The 14870-nt window shown below is 35.7% G+C and overlaps 1 protein-coding gene across 2 annotated transcripts in view; it reads right to left on the reverse strand.

The window, feature by feature from the left end:
* Positions 1-14378, reverse strand: part of LOC123540361 (uncharacterized) — a 96758-nt gene extending 82380 nt beyond the window's left edge. Inside the window, exons 1-2 of one of the 2 annotated variants that reach the window (XM_053526963.1) lie at positions 14223-14378; positions 6217-6383 (exon numbers count right to left, since the gene is read on the reverse strand). In XM_053526963.1, the coding sequence (XP_053382938.1) occupies positions 6217-6383; positions 14223-14233 (178 nt within the window). In that variant the 5' untranslated portion in view covers positions 14234-14378. Of the gene's footprint in view, positions 1-6216; positions 6384-8039; positions 8078-14222 lie in introns of those variants that run through there. The other variant, XM_053526962.1, reaches the window with a different exon arrangement.
* Positions 14379-14870: the final 492 nt, after the last annotated feature.

The following is a 14870-nucleotide window of genomic DNA, read 5'->3' on the forward strand; positions in this document are numbered from 1 at the left end:
GTCCAAAACCCATTTTTGTATTTTAAGGAGTTTTTGAAAATAGAAATGGCAAAAAAATTTGAAATCCCACGACAAAAAAAAAAGATAGGATTTTTATTGTCAATTAAAGAACGGCAGCCATTTTGGGCACGTTGTCTCGTTCTTTTCCCTTTTATAGGGATTACCAAATATGGGTTTATGGCAAAATTAGTAAAATCAATTAACAGGACTTAAAAATTTAAATTTTTCCCCAAAATGGGGCATATTATTTATGGCCCCCAAAATTGATTTTCTTTGTTGTTATTCATGATTTTTCCCTATTGGTAATTCCATACCGGAAGAAATGGTCATTGTGCCCAAAAAGGCTGCCATTTTATTACTAGGGGGGACTCAAAGGGGTATAAAAATTTTTTGTTTTTTTCCATTTGAATTTTTTTGGGGGTTTTAAGTTTACCTAGTTTTTTCTAAAGAAATGTTCCAAATGGTTTCAGATTCCCCTTTTTAAAAATTCCACTTGCCTTTAGGGGCCACGGGCTAAACGAAAAAACCCTTAAAACAATTTCTTTTTTGGGACCGATAACTTTGTTGTAGCATTTTTAAAATTTTTTGGGGCTTTGTGTTTTTGTTCAAAAATTGTACCTTTGGCCCCCATTGGGGCCGCTTAAATTACAAAAGCGCCCCCCTAAGGGTTCCGTCATCTGCAAGGCTGGACAGTATGTAAAGAAAAGGTTATAGTTTAATTTTTAAATACAAACGGCCCTAACTACAAAAACAATTAGAGTTTGGGGCTTGGCCTAAATAGTCGCTTATTGATAAACAAATGGCGAGTTACAAAACTGGTCTTTTTTTTTGAGAAAAGGGGACCCAAAAAAAAAATTTTTTTAACCCCGAAAATCGATTTTTTTCAAAAAGTTCCTAATTCTAAAAAAAAAAGGGAAACCGGTTATGGTTCTTGGGGCCGCATTGTCCTAATGTGTAAATAGTGGCAAGTTTAAAAATGTAGCTCTTCGTTTTTGGGGAAAAGGTTTACCTAAACAAAAATTTTTAAACCAAAGCCGACGCCGAAGACAAGTGCAAAAAATCCCCGTTTAAATTTTTTAAAACAGAGAGCAAAAATAAAAACCTTTAAATTTATTTCTTCTCATGAATCACTTTATGAATCTTTTCAAACTTGGTCTGTAGCATCATGAAAGGCCTCTCCAATCATTATAGGTCCCCTTTTCAATCATTTAAGGTCCCTTCATCATTTTTGGTTTTTTTACTAAAATTTTTTCAATTGGGGGCGCATGACCCTTTTGACCAAACGGAGCTAAAAATTTTTGTTACTTTCAGACAACTTTTTGGTCTTCATAATTGGTCGTGCATCATTTTTAAGGTCCCCTCCAAAAAATTTTTTCAAAGGGAGCACAGCCTCTTAGAGCCCTATGCTAAAAAAGAAATACCTTTTTAAAAATTTTTCAAACCCCCTTTAGGTCCTTTCTCAAAAATTTTTTCCAAAGGGGGGGCCGTTGAGCTAAAAAAAAAAAAAACTTAAAAAGATTTCTTTTCATGGCCTTTTGATAGTCTTAATCAAATTTCGTCAAAGATAAATTTAAGACAATACAAGTTATATCTATAACTTGGGGCTTTTTTATCGTTCTGGGTCAAGAACTTTTTTTGTAAATTAACACATGTTATTAAATTTTTAAAAACTAAAAATTTTATTAAGTTCTTTGAAACTAAAACAAGTTTTTTCTTTTTTTTTAAAAATTTCTCAAACGTATGTCACCAATCAATTCAGCTTTTTCTGGTCCAAAATTGACTAGATAAATTGGTCTCATAAAAAAGGGTTACCATATTTTTTTTACCACGTGGTTTTTTTTCACACTTTTTTGGGCCCATTTTGAAAAAAAAATCGCTGTTATAATTCAAATATCAGCTTTGGGTTTTAAATTTGACGTCAACTTGACTAGTTCCTATATTGTCACGTTCCAAGCCAGAAATTTTTTTTTCTATTATTTTTCTAAAAGACATTTGACTGTAAAGGTATGGTTTTCTTACTTCCTTCATTTTCTGGCTTCCAAAAAACAGAGAGGTTGAAACTGTGAGGGTAAGCAAAAAATGGGGCGGAGGGCCCAAAAAAGGCCGACCCTCCCATGCTCCGGAAGGTCTATGAGATCCGCTATATTCCTCTGGATAGATTCGCTGTGTACGGTTTGCGGAATATCCTCTTCAATAAACAGAGCCGGGTTGTGGTCGAGGGATCAAACTGCGACGACATTTATCTGGATCAGTTTTTTGGGTACGGGATCATAGAGGCAGCTGCATCAGAAGTATTGTCACAGTAAAAGGATAGCCGTAAGGGGGATTTTCCAATATATATTATTTTTTTCAATAATAATATGTAGGTTAATGTGAAGAGGATTTGAAACTGGAGAGGGGGGAGAAAATTTGCGAAATCTCTCCTTACAGTAAGTTACGCAGCGGAAGTAAACTGCTGTGCATTACAGAGTTCATAAACATTTTTATACTTTGGAATCTGAAAAGTTTAACTTGACCCACACCGCAAAAAAAGTGCGTTTTCACTGAGACAAAAATATATTCCAGTAAATTTTAGGAACCACTTTTAATTTTTTGGTCAATTGACCGACATTTTTCATATGACAAAAAATGATCCGAAACCAAAGTAGTCTAAAAGGGGCATAGCAAAACAAAAAAAAAACAAAATTAGACTTTTTTTTATAAACAGGGGGTTTCCCATTGTTTACTAAAAAGAGATTGAGAACTATTTTTTGATTTTTGAATTCATTTTTATTGTTATTAGGCTAAGCATTACGTTTTGGGAAAAAAAAAATCAAAAAAAACCAAAAACATTGAAAGAAAGTTTTTTAACATGAAAATTAAAAAAGCTTTTTTAAAGGGAGACAACTTTTTCTCGACGGAAATTAAAATATTTGGGAAAAGTTGTTCCCTTTAAAAAGAATGCTATTTGAAAGAAATAAAAAAACCCCCACTGAAAATGTGTTCCACTTGTTTCGTGAAATTTACCACTGCACACTATTCAAAGCATCAAAAAGAAAGTACTTGAAAAAAGGTAGTTTTTGAAGGCGTTTGACTTCCGGAAAATGGGGGGGGCCCCCTTTGGAGTCCTTTTCGGAATTCAATGAAAAAATTTCGTATAGACATTTTTTTATAAAGTAATTACGTACTGTTTACATTGTTCAATTTTCATGTTTAAAAATTCTTTCTTTCTTGATTTGGTGTTGTTTGATTTTTTTTTTCTCAAAAGTAATGTAAACCTTAGACCCGAAAACCAACCAAGCCAACCCCGAACATTTTTGGGGGTAGAAGGCCCCCTTTTAAAATGTTCCCCTTGAGGCGGCGGTCACAAAAATGAGTAGAGTGGTAGATACTCAGCATTGTCCCCCAACTCAAGTTGTTTTGAAACTTTGGGGGATTTATCTGAAAAGAAAAAAATCAAAAATTTTTTTGTACGGTTTTCTAAAGGGGTACCTTTTAATTATAACAGAATTTTTAACATAAAACTTAGGAAAGTATTGAATTCTAAAAAATTTAATTACCAAATATTGATTCTTCTTGAATTTTTTTAATTTTTAGAAAGATATAAAATTTTACCAAGGGAAAAGGGTTTTAAAAAATCTAAAAGATAAAAACAAAAACCCCCAGAGCTTCCACAAGGGGGTTTAAAACATCGATGCTGTTTTTTTACAAGGACGAAAAACTGACCTTAACTTTTTCCTTTTGCGACAGCCCTGGACCTGGGTGGGCACATGCTGTTTGTTGATTAGAATATCGTTTTCCTAAATACCTTTAAGTGGTTAAGAAGAAATGGTTTCGGGCCCTTTTTAAATATTTTTGATCTTTTGGGATAATGTTACATTGACCTAACCCATTCCGGGGTTATGCATCTGCATCGCCCGTAATGAGGGAAACAAGGATTCAAAATTTTTTGGCAAAACTTTTTAAACGTTTGGCGATACGAGAAGACTGAATTTTTGCTTTTAAATTGACCTTCAAATGTTTTTGCCCTGAACCTAGCCAGGGTGTATGTCTTCGTTAAAGAATTTTGGGGTCAATTTTTGAAAAAAAAATTCAAACAGAGCAGACACAAAGAACATCGACCCTCCCCGTGTGACCCTTTACCTTTTTGATTGAACATAAAAAGCAGACACGAAATTAGGCTATTTTTTGGTACCTTGACCCTTTTAACTTAGTGACCTATGGGGAAATTTCACAAGCAAAAGAAAGTACCCAAATGGTACGATACCTATTATCCCCAACCCACCAAAAGTCCCTTTGTTGCTCGCAAACGGCGAACGGTGAACCAAAAGTGGACAAAAAAAAACAAAACCCCCTAAAAGGTTTTTGCATATACTTATTTCATTTCGACATTTTTTCAGGATTTGTACTCAGTACTTAAACTGCGCTTTAAAATTCTAATTAAAGATATAAAAAATTTTTTTTAAGGAAGCGACTTGACAAAAAAAAATGAAAAATATAAATCCAAAAGAGATACAGAGTGTTGGGCCCACCCAAAGTGCCATTTTTGAGTGTTCCAAATTTTAAGATTTTTAAAGATAGCTCAAGGTAAAAATTCTTTCCGACACAACACTGGCTGTGGTCCAAAATTTGAAAGCTGAGCTTGAGAAATGGGTAAAGTAGGTAAAAAGACAATTTCAAGGACAAAGTTCTTTTTACACAAAACTATGCATGTGCATCAATTTTAAAAGGCTGTAGTTTGAGAAATTTGAAAGTTGGTCCTAGGTCAATTTTAAAGGTCAAAGTTTATTTCGGTACACAAAACTATGCAAGTGGTCCAAATTTGAAGGCTGCGGCTTGAGAAATGTGAAAGTTGGTCACTAGGCCCAAAATCAAGGTCAAATTACACTTCAGAACACAATTATACATGTGGTCCAAATTTAAAGCCTGTAACTTCAAATGTGAAAGCAGGTCCTAGGTCAATGTCAAGGTCAAAGTTTGTTTCGTTACACAATCCTATGCATGTGGTCTAATTTGAAGCCTGTACTACAGAAATGTGGAAAGTAGGTCACTAGGTCATCTTAAGGTCAAATTTTCTTTTTCGGTACACAAAACTATGCAAGTTGCCCAAATTTGAAGGCTGTAGCTCGAAAAAGGGTGAAAGTAGGTCCTAGGTCAAAATAAAGATCAAATTTTATTTCGGAACACAGAAAATATACATGTGGTCCCAATTTGAAGCCTGTACCTTCAAAATGTGAAAGTAGGTCACTAGATCAATGTAAGGTCAAGGTTTGTTTCGGTACACAAAACTATGCATTGGGCCCAAAATTTTAAGGCTGTAGCTTGAGAAATGTGAAAATAGGTCACTAGGTCAAAATCAAGGTCAACTCATATCAAGGTTCATCTTGCCACTCAAAACATACATGTGGTCCAAACTGAATGACAAAAGATTTTAAAGCTTTTCCCTATACAATTTTATATGAACCATGTGACACCCAGGGCGGGGCCTATTTGACCCTAGGGGGATAATTTGAACAAACTTGGTAGAGAAAACCCCTAGATGATGCTACATTACAAATGCCAAAGCCCTAGCTTTTGTGGTTGGACCAAAAATTTTCAAAGTTTTTCCCTATATAAGTCTATGTAAACCATGTGACCCCCGGGGCGGGTCAATTTTACCCTAGGGGAATAATCTGAACAATCTTAGTAGAAGACCACTAGATGGTGTCACATACAAAATATCAAAGCCCTAGGCCTTGTGGTTTTGAACAAGAGGTTTTTCAAAGTTTTTCCCTATATAAGTCTATATAAACCATGTGACCCCCGGGGCGGGGCCATATTAGACCCCAGGGAAATAATTTGAATGATCTTGTAGAGGACCACTAAATGATGCTTCATACCAAATATCAAAGCTCTAGGCTCTGTGGTTTTGGACAAGAAGATTTTCAAAGTTTTTCCCTATATAAATAAATCTATGTAAATTATAGAAATAAACAAAGGGCCATAACTAATTCAAAAATTGTTGAACCAGTCTGATTTTCAGGGGGACACAACTAGGGTACCAATACATCATTCTGACAAAGTTTGGTCAAAATCCCCCTGGTAGTTTCTGAGGAGATGCGATAACGAGAAATTGTTAACGGAAGGACGGACGGAATGACGGACGGACGGACGGACGGAAGGACGACGGACCACGGACGCAGAGTGATTTGAATAGCCCACCATCTGATGATGGTGGGCTAAAAATGTTAAGCTTACCAGTCACTGATACACAAGTATCGCCGTAGCAACCAGATATTAATCCGGCGTGCATGCGGTCAGATTCAAGCCAATGGTTTGAGAACAAAGCAATCATCCCGATAAGAACTGTTGTACATGACAACACACAGCTGACCCTCGCCAGGGTTGTACGTGTACATGGCAGCCTACAAAAAGAATATTTTTTTGCATTTTTACTAGTATCAATTTTCAGTGTAAACTTACATTCTATGCCAAACCTGATGGAAATAAACATGTGGAATTAAGTATTCAGTTTCAAATTTCCGAATGACACAAACTAAGCTTAGAAATAGACTTTGTGTAGACGAGGAAAAACCTGTCTTCCGTTACAGAATAAGAATGACAAAGGTATGACCTTTGAGCAAATGGCAGAAATAAGTAAATGAAAGGGTATTTTCACATACTCGTTTTCATTCTCTTGCAGTGTTAATGTAACCGCATACGTCATACGTTTCCGTACTGACATTGAATTTCATACAGGGTGCACGCGTGACGGCATTTAAATGTGTGCCGTTGCGTGAATTAATTATTTACGCCATTATTGTCTATTTTAGTGTAGCTGTTGAACAAATTTATAACATTCATATAACATTAAAACGTTTAGATACGATAATTAGGTAGCAGGGTACACTTGGATTCGAAAATTTTGGGCACGGCCAGGCTTATATGTAGCGAGTCGTAATATTGCACTTCCCTAATGAGCAGAATCACGGCCAAGATCAGCTCTTTCATACAAGAATACAGAAAGTTATCAAAACGGAACTTTTACACCATCCATTAAAAATAACATGCCAAAATCATCAATTTCGCACTTTTTGAACAGCCTGCAATGATCCCGTTGCAGGAACAATTAGCATGACCTACCTTTATGCAAATGCATTACTTGACCCTAAGAGTAGGTATGAATCAGTTTATACATAAACATGTATCAAGAATAAGATAAAAACTAACTTTTATTAAAATAGCCATTTGTTTTAATGGCGGCCATTTTGAATGTTCTAAAAATAGAATTCCATAGAGCTGTGACCTTGGCCCTTACAGCCGAGTCTTATATTGTCCCAACCTACCGTTGTACAAAATTGAATTTGTCCAGCCCGTCTAGATCTTTCAAAATTAGCACTCTACTAAATGTCCCTTTTTTGTGCGGGGTGGTGGGGGGCATTTCTCAATTTAATAGTCCCTACTGAACTGCAGGATATAAATGGAATGGGGGCCTAGCCATCTCGTCCGTTTTTTCACAAAACAGCAAAAATGTTCCCGAGTACCAGTCAACAAGCATGGAACCCTTCTATGATTTGAATGTCCCGCGCCAAGATGACTCATCGATTCATACACACCTAGCAGCAGTTAGTTTTACAACTGACATCAGGATTTTACATGTAACAGCTGTTTAAATTTTCTAAAGAATTAACGATCATTATCTTTCACTTTACTTTACAGTCATCCAAAATCACGAATTTCTAATTATAACAAATATTGAGGCGGAAGGGGCAAAATTCGAAGTGTACCCTGCTACCTTAGCTTTGCATCAAGAAGTATGCACTTATTTTTAGCGGAATATTCTAATATGCTTGTCTCTGTTAAAACACGCTTAAGCTAGAAAGACGTCACGTTAACGTGCGGTGACGTCAAATATTTTGTTGTGACCAAGAAAGAGCGCTACTATATTTTATCTACTGTTTTAGATTAAAGGCATATTAGAATTGAAATAATTCATAGCAAAACCATGTTTTAACACTATTTATACACTCGGGCGGTAATACGTCGTACAAATAATTTTCCGAGGGCTGGCGCCACATTACCAGTCTAATCCATTATGTTCCATGGCCTGGATTTTAGGAGATAAATTTAATTCGTCTTTCGGTAGCCTATTTACTTCCAGTTGATTATTTTTCCTAAAATGGACAATTATCACGTATAAATTGCCCAATTTGAAAGACAAGTTCTCTTCCCAATTTCCTGATGAAAAGCCCTTTTTTATGATAATAAATGATAAAAATATACATAGATGATATATTTGACATACAAAGATAATGTTTGGGAACAAATACTTAAAACTGGTCCATGATTTTCGAATAGCGGGTGCAGACTTCTGGGGTTGGGATGTCGTGGTTATCATGAACACGTCCCCCACCCCTCGGACAATTTTAGCAGGACAACCTCAACCGTATATTTGTCATCAATGAGTCCGAGCATGAATATCTGATATTTGCAACAACAAAACAAGAGCTGTCTCCGTAGGATGACACATGCCCCCGATGGCACTTTGAATGAATAGTTATGGCCGATGTTAGAGTTTAGGAACTTTGACCTACGGACCTGGGTCTTGCGCGCGACACATCGTCTTACTGTGGTACACATTCATGCATAGTTATTTTAAAATCCATGCATGAATGACAAAGATATGGACCGGACATGCCCATCAATGCACTATCATGAAAAATGATCTTTAACGTCTAAGTGTGACCTTGACCTTTGAGCTACGGACCTGGGTCTTGCGTGTGACACGTCGTCTTATTGTGGTACACATTCATGTCAAGTTATTTGAAAATCCATCCATCGATGACAAAGATATGGACCGGACACGCCCATCAATGCACTATCCTTTAACGTCTAAGTGTGACCTTGACCTTTGAGCTACGGACCTGGGTCTTGCGCACTGCACGTCATCTTACTGTGGTACACATTCATGCCAAGTTATTTGAAAATCCATCCATCGATGACAAAGATATGGACCGGACACGCCCATCAATGCACTATCCTTTAACGTCTAAGTGTGACCTTGACCTTTGAGCTTCGGACCTGGGTCTTGCGCACTGCACGTCGTCTTACTGTGGTACACATTCATGCCAAGTTATTTGAAAATCCATCCATCGATGACAAAGATATGGACCGGACACGCCCATCAATGCACTATCCTTTAACGTCTAAGTGTGACCTTGACCTTTGAGCTACGGACCTGGGTCTTGCGCACTGCACGTCGTCTTACTGTGGTACACATTCATGCCAAGTTATTTGAAAATCCATCCATCGATGACAAAGATATGGACCGGACACGAAAATTGCGGACAGACCGACAGACTGACGGACCGACAGACGGTTCAAAAACTATATGCCTCCCTTCGGGGGCATAAAAATGAAATATGTACTTTTCATTTTGGCTGTTATCCAAAGATTGACTAATATGATTGATGTTCTCAATTACACGCTATAAAAATGTAAGTGCCCCAGATTGTTTTAGGCGGACGGAGTGCAGTGCGTGTTACGTCCAGGTTGGGCGCGCACTTGATATACACAGTGTGCAAGGGTATTTCGAACTAGTTTTCAGAAAGTAAAATGGGACTAATGCTTCAACATGTACACATTGTCTTGAGTATATTATTAAATTGCCAGTAAAAGATATTAAACTATATAACATTTAATTTACCCACGTGAACGATCGAGGCTAATTCTCTACCTACTTACATCCAAACCTATATTTCATTAAAATATTACTGAGCAGTACGTCTTTGAATATTTACTTCAAATGCAGAAAAGTCTCACCTGTTGTATTTACCTTCACTTAATATATAAATCACTTGATTAGATCTATACAGTGTTACATTTCTTACGAAATGTAGATCTATAATATTGTAGGTTTTTTTTATTTTTGTAGGAGACACATATCATATGGCGATTTTCAAGCTTTTTTAAGGTGAAGGAAGACCCCAGGTGTATTCCATCACAGGCAGGCACCTGGTTAGAACCACCGACCTTCCGCCAGCAAGCTGATGCCTTCCTCTCATAAAGACTTCTACATCCTAAGCGAGGCTCGAATCCACATCGGAGAGGAGCAATCGACCTTAACCACTCGGCCACGGGAGCCCCCTTTTCTAGTAGAAATACACTTTTATATTACAATAATTGTGTACTATTTTAATTATACTAAATGCATGGTGTTGTTAAACCCCAACCTTTGCTATAAAAAGAAGTGGGAGGAGCCAAATTTCAAATGGTGGCTGTTTTTTGCAACAATTTTCATCAGAGAAAGATTTTTCAGGAATTTACCAGAAATAAGTTGTATTTATTTTTTTTTTAAATATGCAGTTGTGGGGACATGTTTTCTGCTCACAAAAATGCATTCCTTCCACAAATAACCCATTGAATAAATTAGATACAGCAGTTACAAAATTGAAATATCAAGGTATTTTATTGAAAATTTGAATCTGAAAGGACCTTTGACCCAAGTCATGTGATGTAAACAACCACAAGATGTATATAACCCACTTGTGTGTATGGATATTTTGTTCCTAGCAGAGTTTCATGTACAAGATATAAAGTTGACATTATAAAAAATGTGTTTACTTTAGATTATGGTTAGTTTTGAATGCATGCACATCTGCATGCTTTTTTATTATGCTTCTTTGATTTAGATATTATGATAATTGAGTTAATAATTCCACTAACCTGAGTCCTAGGTCCATCATACTTATAATTCCAAATGAGATGTTATCCATTTGTAATAATTCTTAGGTGAATATTTCTTTTTATGATACATATAAGTCACTGTTTTGAAATGATTGTAACTTTTTAGTATACATACATTATTACATAATACAGAATTTTAGTTTCTTTTGTCATTTTATTTTTAAAATATAGATGAATTTTGGGTATCTAGTTCCATTTATGGCCCATGTATGGCTGACCTAGAAGGTTTGGGTACAAGCCCCGTACTTGTTTAATTACACATGCTGGCATAATCTTCCTTAATGTCCACACATCAGTCTCCGTTCTTGTCCTGTTTAATGCCTTTTGCTTTTTTCTGAATATACTGAGGGAAGTACCAAGCCCCTGCATTGGATAGCATATTCCAGTATTTTTGGTACCTTTTTTTTTTCGTAACCCACTATTTCTTTCATGTGGATTTGCACCATTACCAAGCCAGGACTGTCATTGTAGAGTAACGCATGGATTCAGGAAACAATGTTGACACGCTTGTCCATGTCAGTATCCACAATGTTAGCCTGTCTGTCATCCATATTATCATCACGGTCATCATCATCATTGTCCCTACCGCCTGTTGCTCCCTCAGTTACTGGACATGGCATTTCCACATTTTCAACAACAAGCAAGTTTTCACTATTACTAGAATCATTAAAATCATTTTCCTTATCATCCTGTGTCCACTCTGATTTTACTAATGAATTCTCAAAATCCCAGTCATTAAATTCAAAAAAATGAACCAATGTATCAAACTGTTCCCTTGAAACTTTCAAAGTAATTTCTCGTTTTTCAGCCATTTTGTCTAAAATCTCACACAAAAATTTTGCCGGGAAATTTCACAATGTCAACATATCTGAAACGGATGATTCCATTATTTCTGTGTACAGTTTCTGTTTGCTTATATATGATATATTTTGTACTAAAATAATGCTATGTGCTCAGAACTGTATAATTAAATTATAGTAATGCTATGTACTTTAATGGGGCAGAATAGTTTACTCCTTAATTTTTGAAATAATAAAGTCAACATAACGGATAATCCTGCAACCCCTCAATAATTGTTTCTAGTGTCTATGGAACTTGACCCAAATTAGTTTATGATCTACTGACCATTACAGTTATCTGTTTCATCAAGATCAGGGATTTATTTTATGACCCAGCATGAAGCATTCTCATTCATTATCTATATATCCACATGTAGATTGCATTTTGTGAAGACTGCACATGTATTTAGTCTAATAAATGTAATTTGCATTCGTGAAAATTCCCATTAAGTAAATTAATATTCATTAAGAACACAATTAAAATCTGTAAAAATGATTTCTAAAAGATGCCTCTTTACCAATTATGCCAGGTAAATAAAGAATTTGGAAAATTTACAATAAACAGAATATTTAAGGGCTGGTAAAAGCTGATAGCCTTGGTAAACTAAGAAATAACATTAATAAAATTTATATTTAAAGTACATAATATATTATTTCAACATCAAACTCATTTTTTCACTGTTTATAACAAGTTTAAAAGGGTATATATATAAGGTTTAGTATGGTAATAAAGTGTTTATATTCACCATTGATTACCATGTGGGATGATGTAAGAAAATACTTATTAACTGATACCAATTATAACACATTGCACTACAGATGTCCAATTGTCCATATACCATATCAATGGTCATTTTTTATTTGACTTGCATAAATACAGATAGTTTAGAAGCATTATAATATATATAATGATGAATATACAAGCAGCATATCAGTTTATGAATATGATTTATTATTATTTATTATAATCAAGTCCTCTAAATTTATAAATTTATTCAAGATTTTACTGATTTAAAAAGTTATATTGCAATGTATACAGATGTTACAATAATGTGTTATGATTTAAGTTTATGAATAACAACATTGTTCTTTGCATTTGTTATCAATTGTTGATTAATATGACTAATATAAAGTTTACATTTTAACTAAAAATGTAAATACACAATTATTTATGAAATACTTGAAATACTAGTACTTGGTGTTCTCTATGCTGGGGACCATTAGTTGTTACTGGAAGCAAACATTATCAGATACCTGTTGGAATCTTATCGTCTGCTACAGATAAACCACACCTACAAATTGTGTGTGTAGCAGCTACCGGCGATTCCCCTTTAATATATTTTAAAGTTGCGTAAAATAAGTTTAGCCCAGACCATTTAGAACACTTCTGTTGTGAAAAGCGCTAGAACACACAATAGTCCAAATAATAATAGGACGTTTCGAGACAGCGTGATAGTTTAGGGATGACAACTATAAAATATCAGATCATGAAATAAGGCATCCCGAGAAGTCAAATGAGTAGGGTAAATTCGGGTAACTGAGCCACCTGGGTAAAGCTAGAACACACAATAGCATAAATGTTGGTAGCACGGGTCAAGATATTTTCGAAAAAAAAGAAGAAGATATTTTCGAATAAATGGGGGTATCGCTGGTGAATAGGCCTATATATACGTAATGAATAAACAACTCTTAGGTATAGTATAGAACAGAAAAACGTGCAGGTACCCTAAAATATATATATTCTATTTACAGTAATCGGGGGCGGATCCAGGATTTTTTCCTGGAGGAGGAGTAGTTCGGGCCTCCCCAGGAAATTTTTTGTTTCTCTGTATCAATGGCTCTTGCAAATTTCGAGCGTCTTATAGTAAAAAAAAAAAAGAAAAAAAAAGGAGAAATAAACGAATCTGAATCCCATCAAACCATCAAAAATGCAATAATCACTTCGAAAATTAGAAATCCAATAGACTAGATCTAGATATATATTATTTTACAAATTTTCCCATGATCATATGAAAACGAGCATAGTCGGGGTACGGATGAACAAGGATGAAAAATTCATTATTGGCCTTGACTAAGTTTAAGCCCCCTGCCAATGACTCGCCGACTTCGGAAAGGGTTATTAAAAACATAATATAAAAGCGTAGATCTATATTAATATATTATAATTTTACAATAGTATTATACACAGCAAGTGTTGTTTGGATTTACGCAGTACGTTATAATATGTATTTTGTACTGTTTGTTCAACTCTGAGTGCAGCTTTAAAAGTTTTGACCAATAACTTTGAACTCCCCCCACGCCGCTGGAACCGCCCATGGTATTGATCAGAGATTTACAATGTGCTTCTTCATATCCGGGTATTACTTATTGTCATGCATCATCGGACAATAAGTCTATAAAAAATTAGCATCTCGGGTTTACGAAATTATATTTTATGCTTTTCGCTAAAACAATACTGAATGGCTCTTTTTGTCCCCTATTTGTTATCATCAGGTGTTACGGTCAGAATCATGGCCCGCGTGTAAGAAGAGTGAACATCAACAAAGCCTGGTTTAGTAGATCAAGGTTTAAATACATTATCCACAGAATGAAAAGTATTGAGCAAAACAAAACAACAAGAAATAAACCAAAGTAGGGTACTGTAGATCTATATAATAATTATGAACAAAATTAACTTACCTCATTTTCATTCTTTATTCACTCCAACAAGCCACTCCTGTTTTAACACACGCGGATGCTCGTTTTCTGAAAATCTAAAAATAACTTTCACGGTATTGTAAACAAGACTCGCTGAATCATAGGGGCACGTTGGGGCGGAGAGTGGGGAAATCATTAACAGCCCCACTTTTGACCACAAAACTGATTTCACAGGGATACATGATGCTGGTCCGTCAATTTTAGAGGAGAATTTTACTGGCCACAAAATATAGAGTGGATCCATAACCATACATGGTGGAATGAGAATTAATGTTTGAGATTGATGATGATGATGATGATGGATGGTGATGAGGATGATGATATACCAAAGGGCGAATCCAGGGGGTGTGGGTGCGATTGCACCCCGATTTTTTGGCAAAGCTTGCATTTCGATCACCGTCACAGAACCTCAAACATTTCTTGATTTTCCTGTCTGTTCTAAATAATCAATTACTATGTACACGTCTGATTTCTTTTATCCTTTTTACGCCCCCACTTTTTTTTCGGGGGTGAGGGGGGGATATAGATTTGCCCTTGTCCGTCCGTCCGTCCGTCCTTCCGAGAATATTGTGTCGTGCCTAGCTGCAAAAGTATTTGACGTACTTTTCAGGAATGTTGGTCAGCATGTGT

The sequence above is a fragment of the Mercenaria mercenaria genome, chromosome 16, assembly GCF_021730395.1.
Source record: "Mercenaria mercenaria strain notata chromosome 16, MADL_Memer_1, whole genome shotgun sequence".
Classification (NCBI taxonomy): Eukaryota; Metazoa; Mollusca; class Bivalvia; order Venerida; family Veneridae; genus Mercenaria; species Mercenaria mercenaria.